The sequence below is a fragment of the Nansenia antarctica genome (assembly GCF_963989245.1).
Source record: "Nansenia antarctica genome assembly, chromosome: 19".
Lineage (NCBI taxonomy): Eukaryota > Metazoa > Chordata > Actinopteri > Argentiniformes > Microstomatidae > Nansenia > Nansenia antarctica.
This window is the reverse complement of record NC_137692.1, coordinates 14,283,941-14,308,168: the sequence shown is the minus strand read 5'-3', so window position 1 is coordinate 14,308,168 and position 24,228 is coordinate 14,283,941. Positions and strand designations below refer to the sequence as shown.

At 46.3% G+C, this 24,228-nt stretch overlaps 3 protein-coding genes across 3 annotated transcripts; 2 read left to right on the top strand and 1 right to left on the bottom strand.

Annotated features, from left to right (window-relative positions):
* Positions 1-1,084: 1,084 nt before the first annotated feature.
* On the top strand, positions 1,085-2,596 carry LOC308173902 (cilia- and flagella-associated protein 184-like; the record flags this gene model as incomplete). The annotated part of the gene is made up of 1 exon (XM_080548955.1): positions 1,085-2,596. The coding sequence occupies one exon, from the start codon at positions 1,085-1,087 to the stop codon at positions 2,594-2,596; it is 1,512 nt and encodes a 503-aa protein (XP_080405081.1).
* Positions 2,597-7,472: 4,876 nt separating this feature from the next.
* On the bottom strand, positions 7,473-13,275 carry LOC308173901 (centrosomal protein of 57 kDa-like; the record flags this gene model as incomplete). Its single annotated transcript, XM_080548954.1, has 11 exons — positions 7,473-7,661; positions 8,003-8,150; positions 8,344-8,576; positions 8,777-8,839; positions 9,864-9,956; positions 10,107-10,184; positions 10,451-10,591; positions 10,837-10,958; positions 11,792-11,917; positions 12,443-12,617; positions 13,258-13,275. The coding sequence occupies 11 exons, from the start codon at positions 13,273-13,275 to the stop codon at positions 7,473-7,475; spliced, it is 1,386 nt and encodes a 461-aa protein (XP_080405080.1).
* A 1,293-nt stretch (positions 13,276-14,568) lies between these two features.
* On the top strand, positions 14,569-23,901 carry LOC308173900 (double-strand break repair protein MRE11-like; the record flags this gene model as incomplete). The annotated part of the gene is made up of 19 exons (XM_080548953.1): positions 14,569-14,576; positions 14,843-14,975; positions 15,346-15,506; positions 15,619-15,706; positions 16,299-16,440; positions 16,599-16,713; positions 17,174-17,359; positions 17,699-17,870; positions 18,100-18,180; positions 18,357-18,486; positions 18,701-18,801; positions 19,359-19,529; positions 21,334-21,393; positions 21,782-21,950; positions 22,417-22,518; positions 22,824-22,885; positions 23,161-23,216; positions 23,580-23,682; positions 23,770-23,901. 19 exons carry the CDS (start codon positions 14,569-14,571, stop codon positions 23,809-23,811), a joined length of 2,082 nt encoding a protein of 693 aa, XP_080405079.1. The 3' UTR covers positions 23,812-23,901.
* Between the last annotated feature and the right edge of the window lie 327 nt (positions 23,902-24,228).

Here is a 24,228-nt window from a genome sequence, read left to right as displayed (position 1 = left end):
AAACTCGTGACGTTAGAATTATAAGGTTCTATCTCCATTTTTGTCAAAATTGAGTTTGTTACATAATCTGATCCATTAGGTGTTTATTAATGCCTGTGTGGTGTTGTTTTTTAAATGTTGACATTTTTGAGTTAGTAATTCATAAAATACAAAGGTTCCATCTCACAAAACATAATGGAATGTAAAAACGTTGACGCTCAATATCTCTGAACTTCCCTAAACGGAGATAGAACCTTCTCATTCTAAACGGAGATAGAACCTTATCATTCTAAACGGAGATAGAACCTTATCATTCTAAACGGAGATAGAACCTTATCATTTTAAACGGAGATAGAACCTTATCATTCTAAACGTTGATAGAACCTTATCATTCTAAGCTCACGAACTGTTAACAGTGAGCTATCCAAACAGCGAGGTTGCTGTCAGTCAGTATAGAGACTTTGTAACAAAAACAAGAAGGCTATAAGCAATTGGCGAACAAATTATGAATATTTAGGCTGCGTTCGTAAATTCGCTCTGGAAATCTTATCAGCACTCATGGAATGCCTCTCTCTAACCCAGTGTGCGCTCCGGCGCTCTCAGAGCGAATTTACGAACGTAGTCTGAGTTAGGTTAGCAACGCGCTTGTGTAGTGTGTTTTCACTTCACTTTTTTGTGACTTTCAGACACTGACATTTTGATACCGCCTAAATGCTATCTATCCAGCCCAACCGCCCAAATGCTTTTTTTCCCGGGCCAGTGTGATCAAAAGTAGCGGTAACCCGCCCCATCTGGCAACCCTGGGGGAGGGCGCATGCGTACTGGCGCGTCTCCGGTCAGCGTGGCGCAAACGCCTGTGATTGGCTTACATACCAGGTTTCCACGACAACTCAAAACACTAATGTTTATTTATTAACGAACGGTGACTTCTCTGAAGTTTGCATAGGATTTCTTGACCTCATTTTATAGCCTTTTTCAGAACAACACGTGTTGTGTTTGATAGGATTTTCACCAAAATATTTTTTTGTAGTTTAGTTTGCCTTACCACACTTGTCAGGTCACTGACATATTAATTCCTAGTTTGTTTTAGAATAGGGATAAAGTCATGGATGGGGAGGTAGACCAGAGAGAAAATGACCCTAACACTGGAAATGAAAACATAAACAAGAGCATTGACCAACTCCAACAGACACCATCTGAAGAGCCCTCAGAGAACAAGTCATCTCATTCTGGAGACAACCAGGAAGGAGCAGATTCCCCTGCAGATGAATCAGTCACAGCTGAGGAGGGAGGAGCTGATCAGAGTGGACAAGAAGTCATATCAGAGATTACAGAGGTGACCACCAACCCAGCCACATCTGAGCCAGGGGAGGTGTCTGGAGATGAGGTGTCCACTGGAGCCGACCTGCCCTCAAGCAAGACCTTCGAAGAGGGGGAGGCCCCAGAGATAAACCCCCTCATTGGTGAACCTCTATCACGTGAGAGCAGCCTCGTGCTCACAGACCATGATCACGAAAAAGATAGACCACCTGCGCTGGACCCAGGGACCCCGGAGAGGGAGAGCTGTAGCCCCACGCAAGAGGAAGATAAAGACCCTTCTCCCGTCGAAGAGACGAGGCCCGGCATCGACTACCAAGAGTACATGGACCTCTTCCATCAGCTCCAGAGAGAGACGGAGGCACTGACCCAGCACAACGCCCAGCTCCAGACAAAGCTGGTGCTGTACTTCCGCAAGAAGACGGGAAACGCCACGCGGCCGGAGAAGGAGAAGGACAAGGGTTCGGTGTCCGACAAGGAGCAGCGCTACCACAAGTACATGGCCACCATACAGGACCTGAAGCGGCAGCACCGGCGCCACTCGGAGGCGGCCCGGCGACAGGCCGACGAGCTCCGGCTGCAGACCCAGGAGAAGCTGGACCTGGTGGAGCGCGAGCGGAGCGCCTTCGCGGCGGCGAAGCGCGACGTGGCGGTGGCGGCGCTGAGCCGGGGCGGCCCGGGCAAGGCGGCGGCGCGGGCCGAGACGGAGCGGCTCCAGGCGCAGGAGCGGCGCGGGGAGGACGAGCTGGCGCGCGTGCGCCTGGAGAACGTCAAGCTGAAGAACGAGACGCGGCGGCTGGGGGCCACGCTGCGCAGCCGCGAGGAGCCGGGCGTGGGCCTGCACCTGATCGACTTTGAGCAGCTGAAGATCGAGAACCGCACGTACGGCGAGAAGATCGAGGAGCGCAACGAGGAGCTGCTCAAGCTGCGGAGCAAGACCACCGGCACCGTCCAGGTGCTGACCCACGTCAAGGAGAAGCTCCAGTCGGTGCAGACGGAGAACCATGCCAAACGGGCCCAGCTGGCCGGGGCGGAGGCGGCGGTGGCCAGGAAGAGGGACGTGCTAGGGCGGACCAAGCGGGCCAGGGACGGCCTGCGGACGGACAACCTGAAGCTGAGTCAGCGCCGCGGCCTGCTGGGGAACGACAGCCTGCTGAGGGACTTCGAGGAGAAGGTGGACGCCTCGGAGGGCCTGGAGGACAGGCTGGAGGGGCTGAAGCGCAGGAACGCAGAGATCACCCTCAAGTGTGCCACGGTGAAGAAGAAGCTGCAGCAGGCAGCCAAACCAACAGCTCCATGAATGAGAATGTACACGGACACAGACACACACACACACACACACACACAGGCATATACATACAGTACATACATACATACACACACATCAGGCATGTATATAATTATTCACATAATAGTTAGTAGTAAAAGTAAAAGTTTTCTTTATTCCTCTCAACATTCTAACCTTTTTATTACAGCGTTGGAGTGTAGAATGGTACAGTATTTCACCTAAAAGTCTTGCATAAAAAATCTGGTACCAATAGTACATTTATTGTTCAGTGCGTTATTTTAATCGGATACATTCTGAAACATGTTAGGGGCCCGGTAACACCCCTGCACTCATATACTACTGTAGAAAATACATCGTTTATTATATCCAAACATTTGACCAACGTACTCACTCCAAAACAACACAAAGACAGACCGATGCTAACTCATTCTTAATGAGTATTAATCACCAAACTAGCAGGGCCACATAGGGGCAGAATGATATAGGCTGTTGGTGCACATTGGGGGAGACACACACACACACACACACACACACACACACACACACACACAAAAGGTCATTTGAACAGTGATTTCTGCCAGCAAACGACACAGACCAAGTGTTGAGTGTAAAATGAATGTGGGCCAATGGAGCTTTTCCTTAAAAAAAACATATTTATGACTCAAGTTGTTCAATTACAATCTATCCTGATCCCGTAGTGACTCAACATATAACACTGTATAGTCTGCTTCGTTTAATAAGCTAAATTATTTACTAAACATATTTACTCTATCCTGTGATCTCTCTCACTGGCATACATGAGCGAGTATGCACAAACACGCACACGCACACACACACACACACACACACACACACACACACACACACACACACACACACACACACACACACACACACACACACACACACACACACACACACACACACACACACACACACACGGCCAGTACAAAGTCTATGACTTGATCCCCTGACTGATCATGTGTGAGACCTATACTATACATCAATATCTGATCCTCAAAGGGAGACCTAACTGTATAGCTGGCTCTCCCCCCGGATGAGCTGAATAGCTTCTAAGCCCGCTTTGAGAACAACAGCATCAGCCTCTCCCTCTCCACAGGTATAGTTCCCTCCTGCTTCAAGTCAGCCATCAATGATCCCTGTGCCGAAAAAGAACAAGGTAACTCGCCTGAATGACTTTCGCGCTGTTGCTCTCACTTCCGGAGTGAGCGAATTCTGTGAGAAGCTGGTCAAAGAGCTGGGGCCTCGTTTATAAAGCTAAAAACTGTGCGCAAGTCCCACACCTGCTTCCCCTTATAAATCAACATTTTGCGCACATGAACGAGCGTCTTGTCCCACCCTTTTAACGCCCATAGTTGCCTATAAATATATATATACATGTATATATTATTATTTTTAAGTATCAAAAGTTTCGGTACCGGTACCGTTTTAAAAGTAGCGGTTTGGCACCGGTATCAGATAAAGCCCAAACGACACCCAAGCCTAATTATAAATGCACGACACATTTGATAAATCTGTCCCAACACTTTTGGGTACCCTGAAACAGGGGGGCTATGCATAAAAAGTGTTGCTTAATTGTTTGATCGCCCACATTTCTTCCATTGTAGCCTGATGAGGGATATCACTGGTGCTACTACGTTTCAACGCAAGAGAAATCACACAGGAAGTGTCTGTACCCTTCTACAACATGCCATTCACACTCCAAAATGTTGATTTGGTGTGTGATTTCTCTGAACTTGCACGCATACACACACACAGGGCTCGACATTAAGGCTTGTCCGCTTGTTAGCGACGCGCTTGTGTCTAGTGTGTTTTGACTTCACTTTTTTGTAACTTTCAGGCACTGACATTTTGAGACCGCCTAAATGCTATTCATCCAGGCCAGCCCAACCGCCCAAATGCTTTTTTTCCGGGCCAGTGTGATCAAAAGTAGCCCATTCGACGGTAACCCAGCCCATCTGGCAACCCTGGGGGAGGGCGCATGCGTACTGGCGCGTCTCCGCTCAGACTGCTGCGTGGCGCAAACGCCTGTGATTGGCTGACATACCTCGTTTCCACGACAACTCAAAACACTAATGTTTATTTATTAACGAACGGTGACTTCTCTGAAGTTTGCATAGGATTTCTTGACCTCATTTTATAGACTTTTCCAGAACAACACGTGTTGTGTTTGATAGAATTTTCACCAAAATATGTTGTAATAGTTATAGTGTAGTTTGCCTTACCACTTGTCAGGTCACTGACATATTAATTCCTAGTTTGTTTTAGAATAGGGATAAAGTCATGGATGGGGAGGTAGACCAGAGAGAAAATGACCCTAACACTGGAAATGAAAACATAAACAAGAGCATTGACCAACTCCCACAGACACCATCTGAAGAGCCCCCAGAGAACAAGTCATCTAATTCTGAAGACAACCAGGAAGGAGCAGATTCCCCTGCAGATGAATCAGTCACAGCTGAGGAGGGAGGAGCTGATCAGAGTGGACAAGAAGTCATATCAGAGATTACAGAGGTGACCACCAACCCAGCCACATCTGAGCCAGGGGAGGTGTCTGGAGATGAGGTGTCCACTGGAGCCGACCTGCCCTCAAGCAAGACCTTCGAAGAGGGGGAGGCCCCGGAGATAAACCCCCTCATTGGTGAACCTCTATCACGTGAGAGCAGCCTCGTGCTCACAGACCATGATCACGAAAAAGATAGACCACCTGCGCTGGACCCAGGGACCCCGGAGAGGGAGAGCTGTAGCCCCACGCAAGAGGAAGATAAAGACCCTTCTCCCGTCGAAGAGACGAGGCCCGGCATCGACTACCAAGAGTACATGGACCTCTTCCATCAGCTCCAGAGAGAGAAGGAGGAACTGACCCAGCTCCAGACCAAGATCGAGGAGCGCAACGAGGAGCTGCTCAAGCTCCAGACGGAGAACCGGGTCAAACGGGCCCAGCTGGCCGGGGTGAAGGCGGAGGTGGCCAACTTGCTGACGCGTGCCAAGCGGGCCATGGACGGCCTGCGGACGGACAACCTCAAGCTGAGTCAGCGCCGCGGCCTGCTGGGGAACGACAGCCTGCTGAGGGACTTCGAGGAGAAGGTGGACGCCTCGGAGGGCCTGGAGGACAGGCTGGAGGGGCTGAAGCGCAGGAACGCAGAGATCACCCTCAAGTGTGCCACGGTGAAGAAGAAGCTGCAGCAGGCAGCCAAACCAACAGCTCCATGAATGAGAATGTACACGGACACAGACACACACACACAGGCATATACATACAGTACATACATACACACACACACACATCAGGCATGTATATAATTATTCACATAATAGTTAGTAGTAAAAGTAAAAGTTGTCTTTATTCCTCTCAACATTCTAACCTTTTTATTACAGCTTTGGAGTGTAGAATGGTACAGTATTTCACCTAAAAGTCATGCATAAAAAATCTGGTACCAAAAGTACATTTATTGTTCAGTGCGTTATTTTAATCGGATACATTCTGAAACATGTTAGGGGCCCGGTAACACCCCTGCACTCACATACTACTGTAGAAAATACATCGTTTATTATATCCAAACATTTGACCAACGTACTCACTCCAAAACAACATAAAGACAGACCGATGCTAACTCATTCTTAATGAGTATTAATCACCAAACTAGCAGGGCCACATAGGGGCAGAATGATATAGGCTGCTGGTGCACATTGGGGGAGACACACACACACACACACACACACACACACACACACACACACACACAAAAGGTCATTTGAACAGTGATTTCTACCAGCAAACGACACACACCAAGTGTTGAGTGTAAAATGAATGTGGGCCAATGGAGCTTTTTTCCTAAAAAAACATATTTATGACTCAAATTGTTAAATTACAATCTATCCTCATCCCGTAGTGACTCAACATATAACACTGTATAGTCTGCTTCGTTTAATAAGCTAAATTATTTACTAAACATATTTACTCTATCCTGTGATCTCTCTCACTGGCATACATGAGCGAGCATGCACAAACACGCACACACACACACACACACACACACACACACACACACACACACACACACACACACACACACACACACACACACACGGCCAGTACAAAGTCTATGACTTGATCCCCTGACTGATCATGTGTGAGACCTATACTATACATCAATATCTGATCCTCAAAGGGAGACCTAACTGTATAGCTGGCTCTCCCCCAGGATGAGCTGAATAGCTTCTAAGCCCGCTTTGAGAACAACAGCATCAGCCTCTCCCTCTCCACAGGTATAGTTCCCTCCTGCTTCAAGTCAGCCATCAATGATCCCTGTGCCGAAAAAGAACAAGGTAACTCGCCTGAATGACTTTCGCGCTGTTGCTCTCACTTCCGGAGTGAGCGAATTCTGTGAGAAGCTGGTCAAAGAGCTGGGGCCTCGTTTATAAAGCTAAAAACTGTGCGCAAGTCCCACACCTGCTTCCCCTTATAAATCAACATTTTGCGCACATGAACGAGCGTCTTGTCCCACCCTTTTAACGCCCATAGTTGCCTATAAATGGTCGGTGAAGCCACGCACGGTTACGGAAACTAGAGCAGCTGGAGCCGGAGTACCTCAGACTGACCAACACACAGAATCGCACCGAGGTATACACAGAACAACACAAACACACACACACACACACACACACACACACACACACACATCCAAAGCCTAAGAATTTTACTCTGTTACACTTGTGTAATGTGACGTAACAATAAACCTGAAACTTGATCCTGCAACCATTCAGCTGTCTACTGAGTGACTGCATCTCTGTAGCACCAGTGAGCTTGGTCTTGTGCAGTCTGAGCAATCGGTTGAGTTTTGGTCAGTAGTCGGTTGTGTCGCGGTCAGGTGCGTAACGAGGTCTGCAGTGCCTTCATGTCTCTAAGAAGTCTCAGGCTGTTCTGACTGCGATCGCCAGGTCGAACCCTGACCGCTCCGGGAGATCGACCGCGTGTGGTCACTGTGGTGGTCACTCTCAGCTCCCCTCTTCTCCCTAGTTTCTGATCACACACCTCCCTTCTTAACCTCTCCATCTACGGAGAGGGAGAGGGAGAGGGAGAGGGAGGGAGAGAGAGAGAGAGAGAGAGAGAGAGAGAGAGAGAGAGAGAGAGAGAGAGAGAGAGAGAGAGAGAGAGAGAGAGAGAGAGAGAGAGAGAGAAAATATGCTTGCATCATCCCATAATCTACAGAGTAAATTTGACTACAAAACAAATAATAATGACCAATCCAAGCACTCTAAAACAATACGGAGGGAGGATATTTGAGAAGCTCCTGCTGAGAGAGAAGGCTTCTCACGACAACCTCTGAAGACATTCCCCTCGCACGGTGTGCCGACAAGTAGCCTCCGTCTTTTGGTGTGTGTGTGTGTGTGTACCTGTGCTTGGTGTTTATGTAGCTTGCTGATCTGTTCTCCTTTTCTTGCCATCCTCTTGAGTAGATTCTCCTGCTCCCTCTGCAGCTCTCTCCTCTCCTCATGCCCACACACACACACCTCGATCTGCTGCTCCAGCTCCTGCTGCACCCTGCGAAACACACACAGGAACACACACACACACACACACAGGAACACACACACACACACACACACACACACACACATACAGCTTTAACTGCAAACTAAAACACAAAGTTACACGCTCACATGCAAGCGCGTGCACACACACACACACACACACACACACACACACACACGCACACGCACACGCACACACTCACATGCTCATTTGTCGGAGCTCTTCCTGTAGAGCCTGTAGCAGCTCTGTTAACTCCTCCCCACCGGAGGAGGCGGAGCTACCATCAGAGCGGCTGTGACCTGCAGTATGAGCCGTGCTCTGGACCGTTAGACTGTTAGAGAGGACACGCGTGTTACAGAGGACAGGCTGGTGCTGCTTCAATAGAGACAGAACCGACTGGACGTTGGCTCTGACTGAGTGGCTACGTCCTACAGCCTAGGGGAGTGGGAGGGAGGGAGAGAGATTAGAGTTAGGGATGGTATCAGTCACTGGTGCTGGTTGTAAACTGTAACATTGTACATATCACATTAAGGATTAGACTTTAGGATTAAACATTAGTACATTCATTGAGCTGAATACCTTGGAAAACCTGTGTGTGTGTGTGTGTGTGTGAGTGAGTGTGTGTGCCCGCGTACCATTCCGGACACAAAGGGCACATCCCTTAAACTCAGTCTATAGTGTGGCTGGGTGTGTGAGGGCTGCAAAAAAAAAGAGGTCACTGTAATATCAGGATGCATATTAATTCAATATTTGTACTCTGCATAAAGGATTGATGACGTTTGTCAGCAAGTTTACTACTGTGCCCTACACGCAGGACACCCTGCGTCAGTAACAGGACACCCTGCGTCAGTAACAGGACACCCTGCGTCAGTAACAGGACACCCTGCGTCAGTAACAGGACACCCTGCGTCAGTAACAGGACACCCTGCGTCAGTAACAGGACACCCTGCGTCAGTAACAGGACACCCTGCGTCAGTAACAGGACACCCTGCGTCAGTAACAGGACACCCTGCGTCAGTAACAGGACACCCTGCGTCAGTAACAGGACACCCTGCGTCAGCAATGGGGCAGTGAAGCATCGTATTATGGTTCTACACTCTCTACAAGGTTTAGATAGAAAATCAAACAATTACTTCTCAGCTTTTTCAGACGGTATTTGTGTACATATTGGTTTCACCATTCAGAAATGACAACACTTTGTATGCTGTTTCATGTTGTCGACCGTGTTATTATATAGCCTATATATATATATACATGTATATATTATTATTTTTAAGTATCAAAAGTATCGGTACCGGTACCGTTTTAAAAGTATCGGTTTGGCACCGGTATCAGATAAAGCCCAAACGATACCCAACCCTAATTATAAATGCACGACACATTTGATAAATCTGTCCCAACACTTTTGGGTACCCTGAAACAGGGGGACTATGCATAATGGTTGCTTAATTGTTTGATCGCCCACATTTCTTCCATTGTAGCCTGATGAGGGGTATCACTGGTGCTACTACGTTTCAACGCAAGAGAAATCACACAGGAAGTGTCTGTACCCTTCTACAACATGCCATTCACACTCCAACATGTTGCTTTGGTTAAAAACAACAATCTGAACTTATCCTTAAATGTTTGGAGTCTCACTCACACGCATGCACGCATACAAACATACACACATACACGCATGCACACGCACACACACACACACACACACACACACACACACACCTTGGAGGCGTGTCTCTTCTCTCTTCTTCTTGGTGGGTGGGGTGACACTGACTGGAGGAGGATCCTATTGGCTTCATCCAGACCTGTCTGTAGCTGAAGACCATCCATGCGAGAGTAGAACACAACACAGTCAACTCAGTGTGTGTGTGTGTGTGTGTGTGTGTCTGTGTCTGTGTGTCTGTGTGTGTGTCTGTGTGTGTGTGTGTGTGTGTGTGTGTGTGTGTGTGTGTGTGTGTACAGTACCTGCTTGGCCTTGTCCTGCACCAGTATTCTCTGGTGTTCCTCCTCCAGTAGTTTTATCTCCAGCTCTCGGATCTTCCTCTGGCGCACACACGCACGCACACACACACACACACACACACACACACACGCACACGCACACGCACACGCACACGCACACACAAACACAATAATGACATTATTACCAGATATTGTATTGGATACAGTATGGTTGTGTGTGTGTGTGTTTCAAGTTTATTTGTAACGTCACATTACACAAGTGTAACAGAGTAAAATTATTAGGCTTTGGATGTGTGTGTGTGTGTGTGTGTGTGTGTGTGTGTGTGTGTGTGTTGTTCTGTGTATACCTCGGTGCGATTCTGTGTGTTGGTCAGTCTAAGGTATTCCTGCTCCAGCTGCTCTAGTTTCCGTAACCGCGCGTGGCTAGCGGCCTGATCAGGGTCACGGTCATGTGATTGGACAGCTGTCCTGGCTGTCTCCATAGAAACCTGAGAGTGTCAAGAATCTGTAGCCTTTATCATAGACACTGTGGTGTTATTGTTAATGTGCTTGTGAAATAACACAACAGATACCAGTACCAGTCAACATTTTGGACACACTTCCCCCATTCAATTGACTCAATTAAATCAACTTTTGATTGGTACTGTATATATTAAACACATGTCATTTGCGGGTTCGAGCCAGGCTTTGGCTAGCTGAGGGCTAAGCTAAGATAGCAGAGGCCTGTGCTAACCTGTTGTTTGAGCAAGGTGGTTCTCTCTGCCTTGGCGTTGCGGACAGTCCTCTTCATGCGCTCGAGCTGCTGCTCTAACAGAACACAGCGGGACTCCGCCGAAGCTAACTGTGCTAGCAGCTCTGAGAAGGAGCAAGATAGAGAGAGAAGGGGAAATTAGATTACATTAGATTCAACTTAATTGTCATCGCAGAGTACAAGTACTATACAACAAAATGCAGTTAAGCATCCAACCAAAAGTGCAAATAGTGATAGAAAGGGCATAAAAAGAGCAAGAATGGTAGTGATAGGTGACTATGCAATACACAGTATGTGCAGAGGTAGTAGTGTAAACATCGGTTTAGTTTAGAGGAATATACAGTTATGAGCTATGTACAGTTAGGTAGTTTATGTACAGTATCTAATGTGCAGAAGTATAAACAGTGAGAGTAATAGGGAGAGATGGAGAAGGACAGAGCGAGGGGGAAGGATAGAAAGAGACAGAGCGAGAGAAGCGGAATGTGAGAAGAATAGAATTTGATTACTACCAAATACAGCTCTTCATTTGGAGAATAATACACTATAAAACACTCCAATGAGGGTTACACAGAAACTACACTGGCAGCGCACGTGTGCCCACAAGCATAAGAGCTTAGAGCGAAGCGTCTTAGTAGAACCAGTTTCTAGTTGACACACGCGGAGGAAAACAGGCACTTGCAAATGCTCTCAGACGCTTGCTTGGGATGTGGGGGAAATGATTGAATAGAATAGCGAGAAATTTGCAACGCTTGTATGTTAGCGGCCCATGAGCGCGGCCAGTGTAGTTTCAGCATTAGGGGTTACATGTCTTTACCTTGGTTGCATGCTGGCTGGTCACTAGTCTCTGTCTTTGTGTCTCTCTGAGTGTGTATGTCTGCGCGTTTGTGGGTGTCATCTCTGTCACTTTGTGTGAGTTTGAGTAATGCGTCTTTCTCACTCTGTGTGTGTGAGACAGTGGCTGCTGTATTTTTCTCCAAGCTGTCAAAACTCCGCTTTGCTCTGCCTCTCTCCCGCTCCAACATTCGGATCTTCTCCTGAAGGTTCCTCAAAGCAGACAAGATAGCTGCGCGCACACACACACACACACACACACACACACACACACACACACACACACACACACACACACACACAAATATTCAGTGTATTCCCCTCAGGAGATCCCTAGTATATATTGTCACAAACACTGACAAATAGCCATTCAATCAGCCGCAACCTCACTTAGTTGAGAGGAGGGAAGGGGGTTGTTTGGAAGGACAGTTGAATGGGTGAGAGGGATAGATAGAGGGATGTATGGATGGATGGATAAGATGTGGGATAGAGGGATGGGCGGAGGGACGATATCAGCTGAGCCTTTTAGGTAGAGTGGTGTAAGGTGTCACCACCACCTGCACCTACTGTGGCCATGACGACCAGATACAACACTAGTCAGAGTTAACTGACTGAGGAGAACACACACGCATGCATGCATGCACGCTCACACGCACACGCACACGCACACACACACACACACACACACACACACACACACACACACACACACACACACACACACACACACACACACCTTCTCTCTTTTTCTCGTTACCTGCATGGCTGCTCTCTGGGAAGGCCTTGCTGGGTGGTGTGGTGTGTGTGCAGTGGGGATGGTGTGTATGCATATTAATAAAGGGATGGTGTGTGGGGTAATCTTTGAAGGAGGGCATAGACACATTGTCTGACGTCATCAAGGACGTCATCAAGCCTGGGTTGGGCTCCAGCTCCTACACAGAAACACATCCAATGGTATATTAGTGAACACAACACAACCCCACTCAGTCATACTTATATTATAAGTCAACAGAATCTAGGGTTAGCCCAAGATCATTCACTCGCCCAATCTCTCACAGAGGAAAAACAAGAAGTTCCTATATAAGAGAAGCACTGTCTCTGAAAAGCTTCAGAAAATGATATGGGTTAAAGTTAAAGTAGATCAGATTAGTTTCCGTGCAGCTCTGTAACCTATAGATGCATCACCTAACGCTACTTTGAATGCAGTTGCATTGCAATGGACATACGTACCCCAATGTTTCCCACCAGTAGAACCTGGAGCAGAAGTTCCCTGGGTTCACCTCCTCTGCGATCTGGTGCTCTGTTGACAGCAAAAAATGATGGATGCGCGCGATTTGTACGTAGTTTTACTCCGGGTGGGTGGAGTTTTTCCCTCAAAATAAAACTACAGTTCCCTGAAAAAACTACAGTTCCCAAAACTACAGTTCCCTGTCAGCCACATAATGACTTCCGCAGAGGAAGTGGCGCGTGTTGACCAGAGAGTAGGTCCACTCGATTTGTACGAGTGTCTGGAAGGTGTCTGGAAGTTGTGCATGGGGTGGGTGGTGTATGCACTGGAATGGGAACAATTACCCCCCAGGGACCTTCCATAGGGGCATACATACCCGGGATCAATCCAGAAGAGATTTGGTGAGGCTGCATTCTCATTTTATGCACCCAAATTGTGGAATGCACTGCCAGTTTACATTAGGGATCATGCAACCTCAGCAAATATGTTCAAGTCAAGACTAAAAACCCATCTTTTAAATTAATATTGCCTTTAAATGACTAAATAATTAAATTAAGATGATAAAAACCCATCCTTTTAATATTGCATTTAAGTTAGTTACAAAATAATTAAATTAAGATTATATAATGATTAAAGCACTTTGAGCTGCAACGTTTGCAGGAAAAGCGCTATACAAATAAAGTTATTATTATTATTATTATTATTATTATTATTATTATTATTATTATTATTATTATTATCCGCTGGAACTACGGCGAGCCCGGCTGTGAGGGGAGGAGTTAGTAACAAAACAAAACAATAACGTAGCGTAACGCAGGTGATGAAGGACATTGAGCAAAGCAAAGAGTCAGCGTCGTCGTTATAATGTTCGCAACTGGTTAGGGAAACAATTGTGCTATTTCACCGACGATATTCGATGTACTACGGCGGCGAGCTCCGCCCTCCCTGGTTGCGTCAACGTCTAACTGGCTTTACTAATCGAGTGTACCCAGGGTGGCGAAGGGTCACGTGGTGCGTATACGACAAACACGCGGGGAAGTGAAAGCAAAACTCGCGCAGGAGGCTACCCTTGGAAACATAATAAGTGGGTACATCTCTTCTCATGGATACAGCAAGCAGACACAAGTGTCCTATTATGATGTTGTTTACAATCGCACGATGTTTCCATTGACTAACCATGTGTAGCTAATGCATATAAATTAGCCATGCATGTCTTAAAATGACTAGAAAGAAACAGTATGCAACAATACTTTTAAGTCATTCATGCAGGATGCAATAGTCCTAGTCAATAATACAACCTTATGGGTCAGTCATCATGCCATTTGGGATTATATGGCATGGAAATTGTTCACTTATTTTCCACAGCTGCTTTGCTGTGTCTAGCATGAGAGACTGCAATGGTTAACCACGTTTATTTTTATTTTTTTCATGTTATTTAGGTGACATTCCCTTCCTCAGGTGGCAGGATTCTGTGAGTTGTTTGGGTGCCGTGCCACTTGAACAACATGACTTCAGAGAACACCATGCAAGTTGCCATCATCTTATTGTTGTTTTCACAAGAGAACTGTGAGAGTGGAGTTAGTGTGTAGGGGGTAGAGCCGGCGTCTAATGATCGCAATGTCGGCAGATTGACGGTTCGAACCCTGCCTGGCCACATGTCGAGGTGTCCTTGGGCAAGACACCGAACCATAAATTGCTCCCAATGAGCGGGCAGGCGCCTTGCATGGTAGTTTGCCGCAATTGGGGGTGTGGCCATTGTAAAGTGCTTTGGAATAAGGTGCTATATAAGTATTATAATATATTGTATTGAGTATTGAGTTATAATAAGTATTCAGTTAGTGTGTAAGGTGAGAATGGGGTATATAGGCCAAGTAGAACTAGTGGATGTAGTGGTTCTAACAACAGTACCCTGGTTGGTTCTGTCGCCAGGGATGATGAAGACACCTTTAAGATCCTGATCGCTACGGACATTCACCTTGGTTACATGGAGAAGGACGCGGTCCGAGGAAACGACACTTTCAACACCCTTGACGAGATCCTAAAATGTGCCAAAGAGAATCAGGTGTGTGAAGTATAGATTGTGACGTTTTAGACGCCGTTCTAGGACCAAAACGTGCTACCGAAGCCCCTCCGGCATTCTCCTCATTGTCTACTGTCCTTTTATCACTTCGCATGGAGGATGAATCAAGTACAGTAAGCAGCCTTGAGAAGGGCCCATAGGAGCAGGAGCCTATCTCCTGTTTCCGTAGCGTGAGGCGGCTTGACGGCGGACACTCTAACCGCAAAGGCCACTGAGCTGGTTTGAATCAAGTACACATGTACATCTATTGTGATGTGATTTCCGAAAACATTCTGCTAGGAAGAGGTCTGTAGATCTGTTAGGGCCTACATCAGAACACGCTGTCTGATCTCGGTCTTGCTCTCCCACCCAGGTGGACTTCATCCTGCTAGGAGGGGATCTGTTCCACGAGAACAAACCGTCCCGTCGCTGCCTCCACTCCTGCATCTCTCTCCTCAGACAATACTGCATGGGAGACTCTCCCATCCAATTCAACATCCTTAGCGACCAAGCAGTAAACTTCAGCAACAGCAAGTGTGTGTGTTTGTGTGGCTAGTTAGTTGGCTTAGGTATGACGTCCTGTAATATAATACTACTGTTGGTGTGTGTATCTGTGTTCTCAAGTGAGCCTGTCTGTGTGTTTCAGGTTCCCCTGGGTGAACTATCAGGATGTCAATCTCAATATCTCCATCCCTGTGTTCAGTGTTCATGGTAACCATGACGACCCGACTGGGGTAGGCTCTGTCACCATAGTTACATTCTAACTCGAGGCAGATTGAAGCTCTAACATTTCTTCTGGAAGAGGTTCTGTCTGTCTTGTATGTGACACGTTCTAATGCGTTCGTCCTCATATCGGGAACTGATGTACCGTAATGATCGGACTTTTCTTTCGAAAAATGTGAATACATTTCCACGTTGTTGAAAATCAACGACACATCGCTAGTCAACTAACACAGCTTGTTTTGTTGGCCTGCTAACAATGTAAAGTAGTGTTCTAGTTAACTAGGTTGCAGTGGGGGATTACACACCGAATCCATTGCGTTGCAGTTTTTTGGCTTGACTAGCGAGTTTGTGTTGTGATTCTCAACAACGTTGAAACATAGTTCTGTGTTTCAAAAGAAAAGACTGAACATTTTGATTGGTTGCTGATATGCGTTGTATTGAAATAGAATATCATTTTGCTGTTTCAAATGTTTTATTAGAACGTCCTTGGCCGTAGTTTTTTAATTGTTAGTGAACGTTCAGAGTGACAACAAGCATTAGTCAGCGATCAGCCTTGTGTTTTGTGTGTGTGTGTGTGTGTGTGACTCAATTTCTCTCCTCCAGGCTGATGGTCTGTGTGCATTGGACCTGCTGAGTTCTGCTGGACTCCTCAATCACTTTGGTCGTCACCAGTCAGTGGAGAGAATAGAGATCAGTCCCGTCCTCTTGCAGAAAGGCAACACCAAACTAGCTCTATATGGCATTGGTTAGTGTGTGTGTGTGTGTGTGTGTGTGTGTGTGTGTGTGTATATGAGGCAATGAGGCTTGTGTTGATTCTGAGCTATATTCTCACAAGTGTGGATAGTCTTACATTGAAACAAACTAGAACGCTGTGTGTGTGTGTGTGTGTGTGTGTGTGCACAGGCTCCATCCCTGACGAACGGCTCTACAGGATGTTTGTTAATAAGCAGGTGGCCATGCTGCGCCCTAAAGAGGACCAAGACCAGTGGTTCAACCTCTTCACCATCCATCAGAACAGGTGTGTGCCACAGAACATAACAGTGTACATGGTGACGTTAGAATTACAAGGTTCTATCTCCATTTTTGTCAAAATTGAGTTTTGATCCATTAGGTGTTTATTAATGCCTGTGTGGTGTTATTTTTAAAATGTTTCCATTTTTTAGTTAGTAATTAATAAAATACAAAGGTTCCATCTCACAGAACATAATGGAATGTAAAAACTTTGACGCTCAATATCTCTGAATTGCCCTAAACGGAGATAGAACCTTCTCATTCTAAACTCACGACATAACAGGGATCATTCTGGAAATTTGCCCAAAACACCCCATTATCCCCCTCTGAATACACTGTCTGTGTATGTGTCCATGTGTGTGTGTGTGTGTGTGTGTGTGTGTGTGTGTGTGTGTGTGTGTGTGTATGTGTGTGTGTGTGTGTGTGTGTGTGTATGTCCGTGTGTGTCCGTGTGTGTCCGTGTCCAGGAGTAAGCACGGGGCCACTAACTACATCCCAGAACAGTTCCTTGATGACTTCCTGGATCTGGTGGTTTGGGGGCATGAACACGAGTGTCTGATCTCTCCGACCAGGAACGAACAACAGTTGTTCTACGTCACGCAGCCTGGCAGTTCTGTGGTCACGTCACTGTCACCTGGAGAGGCTGTGAAGAAGTAAACACACACACACACCCCATAGGAATGTAACAGATATTCAGTAGCAGCCAAAAGTCTGGACACACCTTCTCATTCAATGGTTTTTCTTTCTTTATATATATTTTTGTTGTTGTTGTTGTTTTGTAGATTTATGCTCAAGACATCAAAACTATGAAAGAATACATATGGAATTCTGTAGTAAACAAAAAAAGTGTTAAACAAACCAGAATCTGTTTTATATTTTATATTCTTCTAAGTAGCCATCTTTTTCTCTTTTTTGTGTGTTTTTCTCCCACTTCTATGTGTGTGTTTCCCCACTTCTAATGCGTGTGTGTGTGTGTGTGTGTGTGTGTGTAGGCACATTGGCCTGCTGAGGGTGAAGGGGCGTAAGATGAACCTGGAGAAGATTCCCCTCCAGACGGTTCGTCAGTTCTACATCCAGGACCTCGTCCTGTCAGACCTCCACGACCTCTTCACTCCCGAGACGCCCCAGGTCACACGCAGGGTGGAACAGTACTGCTATAACAAGGTGACACACACTATTCTCTGTATATATCTTATTAGTCCATCATTGATATGGTTTAAAAAATCTAATGTATTTGCACATACAAGCCTTATATAGATATCCTATATAATAGCAAGTCGAAAGTAAAAGTTAAAGTTGAATTGAATTGAATTGAATTGAATTGAATTGAATTGAATTGAATTGAATTGAATTGAATTGAGTTGAATTAAAATGAGTGTGATGGCGGCTGCAGGTCGAGGAGATGCTGGAGGAAGCTGAGAGAGAGAGACTGGGGAACCCCCTCAGCCCAGAGAAACCTCTCATACGTCTCAGAGTAAGACGCACACACTTTCTTACTCTCTCAAACATGCACTCACACACACACACACGTCTGACTGAGAGAGAGACTTATTGATGATACGATTTCTTACACGATTTTACTGTGTGTGTGTGTGTGTGTGTGTGTGTGTGTGTGTCTGTGTCTGTGTTTGTGTGTGTGTTTGTGTCTAGGTGGACTACGGTGGGGGTTTTGAGGCCTTCAACTCGACTCGTTTCAGTCAGAAGTTTGTCGAACGTGTCGCCAACCCCAAAGACGTCATTCATTTTCTCAGACGCCGCGAGCAGAGAGAGAATGTTAAAGGTTGTCCGCACACGCACACACACACAAGTGTGCGCATTCACACACACACACACACACACACACACACACACACACACACACACACACACACACACCATACATTCATACACACACAAAAACACATGTAGCAATGTTATGAGACCCCTGTTGTCTCTTGATTTTTAAAAAGTTTGTATGATGGTTTATTTTTCCATGTGTGCATGTATGTGTATAGGTGAGGACAATGTTGACTTTGGGCAGCTGTTGGATGGCTCCACCACTGAGGGTCTGAGGGTAGAGGACCTGGTGAAACAGTACTACCAAACAGCCGAACAGGTGATCATTGTGATCATTCATCTCCTCCACAGCTCCACTTCACAGTCACACACACATACATGTGGGCAGACACCACACACACACACACACACACACGCACACACACACACGCACACACACACGCACACACACACGCACACACACACACGCACACACACACGCACACACACACACACACACGCACACACACACACGCACGCACACACACACACACACACACACACACACACACACACACACACACACACACACAGTAAACATACACGCATACACACATAGTAAAAATACATATTGCACACACAAGGGGGGTATTCCATCAACGTTGCTAAAGGGGAATCCTGTCTTATTTTTGATCAATCTCGCGAGACTCGATTTTCCTTTAGCGATGTTGATGGAATACCCCCCAGATCTGGGTCGAAATAGTACACATTAACACATTTTCTGTGTGTGTGTGTGTGTGTGTGTGTGTGTGTGTGTGTGTATGTGTGTGTGTGTGTGTGTGTGTGTGTGTGTGTGTGTGTGTGTGTGTGTGTGTGTGTGTGTGTGTGTGTGTACAGACGGTGCAGCTGTCTCTCCTGACAGAACAGGGGATGGGGAAAGCAGTGCAGGAGTTTGTCGATAAGGAAGAGAAAGACGCCATTGAGGAGCTGATCTCCTACCAGCTGGAGAAAACACAACGGCACCTCCAAGCCAGAGGTGTCACTACCGAAGAAGACATCGATATCGAGGTGTGTATGCACACGCACACCCCATCACCCCATCGACAGTCTCTAGAACTCGTATGGTGGTTATCTAACAGAATGTAAGACCTGACCAGGGGCCTATTCCACAAAGCGCGATTAGAGCTAATCCTGACTAGTTTTGAGAATTCACAATCATTTCTACTCGAGTTCCGTTCCATGAATGTGGCTCAAATAATTTGCTGTTTGTTTGTTTCAGAACCAACCTTTTAGCGACCAGGTTTACAGTCTGGTTTAAGTCAGATGTGTGTCAAAAATGTCTCACAGGTGGAAACTAAATCCCGAACGACAGTTCCATCAAGTGTCTTTTTGGAAATATTAGTTCCCACCTTTTACGAGATGTGTGTGCTAGATGTTAATAAGCAGGTGTGTGCTAGATAGTTTGATAGTGAGATAGATAAATAGATAGATCTGATGGCAGCGGTTAATACCACTCTGCTATCTGACAGTTTGTAGCCTGCTGCTCATATCACCACAGTAGTGAATATTCATTTATTTATAAAATAAACATAAAACAATAAGTAGGGGCTAGTATGACCTACGCATTTAATCAGTCAGCAATTTCTTGCCAAACCATTTCCCCTCGCCTCGTTAATTGCGGCAGTATTGCACTTTTTTACACATTATTTTTCATCTTCATAAAGATCAATAAGTAGGAGCGCTGCGCTGTCACTGTCCAGTCTAGTATCTTCTTTTCGACAACCGTCTCTTCTGGGCTCCTTCTCACTGCGGGCACGCGCCCAAATCGAGAATTTCCAAACCGGACTTGTGTGAACATTGATGACACGAGCCTGATTCTCATTCGAGGAATCACTTGAGGGATTTGTGGAACAGCCCCCCTGCAGTGTACTGCAGTGTAGTGTTCCATATGGAAGTAAAAGGAAAATTACTAGATTACCCTCCCTTGACTGACCTCAATCCTAAAACCACACACACACACAAACAGACACACACACAAACAGACACACACACACACACACAAACAGACACACACACACACACACACACACACAAACAGACACACACACACACACACAAACAGACACACACACACAAACAGACACACACACAAACAGACACACACACAAACAGACACACACACACACACACACACACAAACACGCACACACACACACACACACACACACACACACACACACACACACATACACACACACACACACACACATACACACAAACAGACACACACACACACATACACACACACACACACACACACACATACACACAAACAGACACACACATGCGCACACAGGCACACATACGTTAGTTGATAGTATTGGTGTGGCTTAGTCCACGGGCACAGCAAGGAATGCGGTGCAGTCTGAACAAAACTAATCACAGCAAAAATGTTAATACCGTTTCGATTACCACCTTAACCATGACAAGCAATGTTAATACCATTTCAAATAGCTTATTTAGACCTTGTTCAGACTTCAGTCTTAAGATGTGATCCTGTGGTCGGATCAAAGCTGATCAAACGTTGATCCTATCATCGACGTTTTAATGAAACCTAAACACATCCCTGCTGTTTCAACCCCTGGCCACCTTACTGTTCAGAATGCTTCCTCGGAAAAATCTGATCCCACAAGTGTCCCACTGGTTTCCAGACCTGGCTACTTTGATGACATATTATATAATGTGGACATGTATCCGATCACGGCACATAAGAGCAAGTCTGAACGGCCTCTTGTTTTTTCTTTATTTAGATCATTTCTTTAATAGGAAATGGTAGAGAGGTTTGGAGTTTTAACCGTTGTTCTGTTCCCAGATTCGACGTTTCAGAGACTCGAAGAAAAACACTGCGGAGGAGGAGGAGGAGGTCAGAGAGGTGAGTCATGACCACACCCACACATCCACAGACAGACTACCCACAGAGTCAGGGGTAGTGGTGGCGTAGTGGATAGTGAGGTGGACTGGTGATCAGGAGGTCAAGTCCCGCCTGGGAACACCACCACTTGAGTAAGGCACTTAACCCTAACTTAATCCAGGGAGACTGTCCCTGTAATCCCTGTTGAATAAACGCTTGCTAAGTCTGCTAAATGGTAAGAATGTAAATGTAAAAATGAGTCACACACGTGCTTACAGACATACATATGTGACTGACCTTTCCATCCTATTACTTTTTTTTTAGGAATATCTTGTCTCTATGTTGAGATCTCCATTCACGATATCTTACAGGATTTGTCACGTCTTTTTTTCTTCTTTTTCCTCTCCAGGCCATCAGCAGAGCTAGATCCCGTTTGCCACAGGCTGACACCCCCCATGATGATGACCTAGCAGAAGAGATGGATGATATTGCGATGGATTCAGATGAGGACCTCCCCCCTCCTCCTCCGACCCGGGGCCGGGGGAGCAGGGGGGGGAAGGGGAGGGGGAGGGGCAGGGGTGAGTTACTTTGGCCAAGCGAGAGGTTCCATTGTGTGAAATGCAGACTTACCTTAACCCAAGGTCTAGGGTTAAACAGATCTAACCTAACCTAGGGTTAAACAGACCTATGAGTTCATTGGCTAAAACAGAAGCTGTCCTTACCCCCAGGTTCGGGTTCGGGTTCAGGTTCGAAAAAACTAAGATGGAATTGATTCCGCCGTAGAATACGTTGCTAATTAGCCATATATATGTGCCCGGTGATTACGGCTGATTACATGCGATTAGTAACTGGGCTGCTGCTTGGGTATGAGACAGACAGGTGCCCTTTTGCAAAGCTGACAGTGAACCCAGAGAAAATCAGTATATGGCAAGCACATAGAGTAATGAGTTGGATTCTGTGTTCATATACATATATTGATAACATATGCAACGTTGTGTGTGTGTGTGTGTGTGTGTGTGTGTGTGTGTGTGTGTGTGTGTGTAGGTGCAGCAACCGCTGAAGCAAAGCCGGCAGGCCGGGCGGGCCGGGCACGTTCCCAGAAGGCCTCAGTTCTAACTCCCGCCCCCAGCAGATCCATCATGGAGGGTGAGCGCATGCGCACGTGCAACTCTTCGATCAAGAGTCAGAATCAACGTCTAGTCTAGGGTTTGTTTGGAGACTGCACTGCCTTGAAGACTCTCCATCCATCCCTCGTTCCTTCCCTCTTCCTCTTCCTCTGTCCGTTCACCATCCTGTCTTCTACACGTTCCTCCAACCCTGTCTCCATCCTTGTTTCTCCCATCCTTGTATCTCTCTCTCTCTCTCTCTCTGTCTCTCTGTATCTCTCTCTCTCTCTCTCTCTCTCTCTCTCTCTCTCTCTCTCTCTCTCTCTCTCTCTCTCTCTTCTGCAGCGTTCCAGGCTCCAACCCAAAGACCATCGAGGGGGGCGCCGCCCAGATCCTACACAGAGACGGTTAGTTACTCTACCGTATACAGTACCGGTCAAAGGTTGGGACACACTTACCCATTTCGATTCCAAACGTTTGACTGGTACTGTAGGGTTGGGCAGTAAAACGTGTGCTCTCTTCAGCTATCGACATTGTTTGGGCAAATGGAATGAATTCATGAAGTCATATCGCCCAGTCCTGGTACGGTATGATACGGTTGTCCAATACCGTTGGTATGAGCATTAACCACTTGGCTGACTGATAAATCTAACTGGGTCTCTCACCCATTGTTTATCTCTAGGTGATCATTGATGATGATGAGGAAGAATCAGATAAAACATCCAAACAGACTCAGAGGTAAGATCCCTTCGATGTGCCAGGTGGTCGCAGATGAAGTGATGTTTACTTAACTCTCTCTTACTCTCTCTCTCTCTCTCTCTCTGTCTCTCTCTCTCTCTCTCTCTCTGTCTCTCTCTCTCTGTCTCTCTCTCTCTCTGTCTCTCTCTCTCTCTCTCTCTCTGTCTCTCTCTCTCTCTCTCTCTCTCTGTCTCTCTCTCTCTCTCTCTCTCTCTGTCTCTCTCTCTCTCTGTCTCTCTCTCTCTCTCTGTCTCTCTCTCTCTGTCTCTGTCTCTCTCTCTCTCTCTCTCTCTCTCTCTCTCTCTCTCTCTCTCTCTCTCTCTCTCTCTCTCTCTCTCTCTCTCTCTCTCTCTCTCTCTCTAGGACCACCTCCTTGTCTTCCACAAGACGTGGCTCCCAGAGCCAGAACCAGTCAAGCAAGGGAACTGTTTTCGATGATGATGATGATGATGATGATGATGAAGAGGTAAGAGAAGATTAGTTAGAAAGAAAGAAAGAAAGAAAGTTACAAGACTGTGTGTTTTGATTCTGTTTTTATGTCACTTTATTTCAGGACGACTTTGATCCGTTCAAAGGGAGGCGTGCCCGGAAATAGCTGTGACTCCGACCTTTAGAACACTGTTCATGTTCCTGATTGGCTAGTGAGTTGTGAGTTCATGGCTCTGATTTCTTCGGTAGCTGGGAGTGTATAACTAATACCTACCCCGTGGCTCTCCACAGTTGTGTTCGGAGGGTGCAATATACTAAATGTTTCTAATAGAAATGTCATGCATAGAGCTGACTTCCTATCTAAATGTTCCACAACGTTGTGACCGACTGGATGTTGTCCCACCCTGCAAGCCAACCCCTCTGACTGCTGAATGCCTTCATCTCAGCTTCTGAAGCTTCTTCAGTTACTGTTGAGTTATGTTATCGGTTAGCATCGGAAGTAATGAAGTAATAAAGAGTTGCTGTTTTTCTACAGTATTCTTTTCTGTCTGCTTATTTTCGGACTTATTGTTTTGTCTCAGTG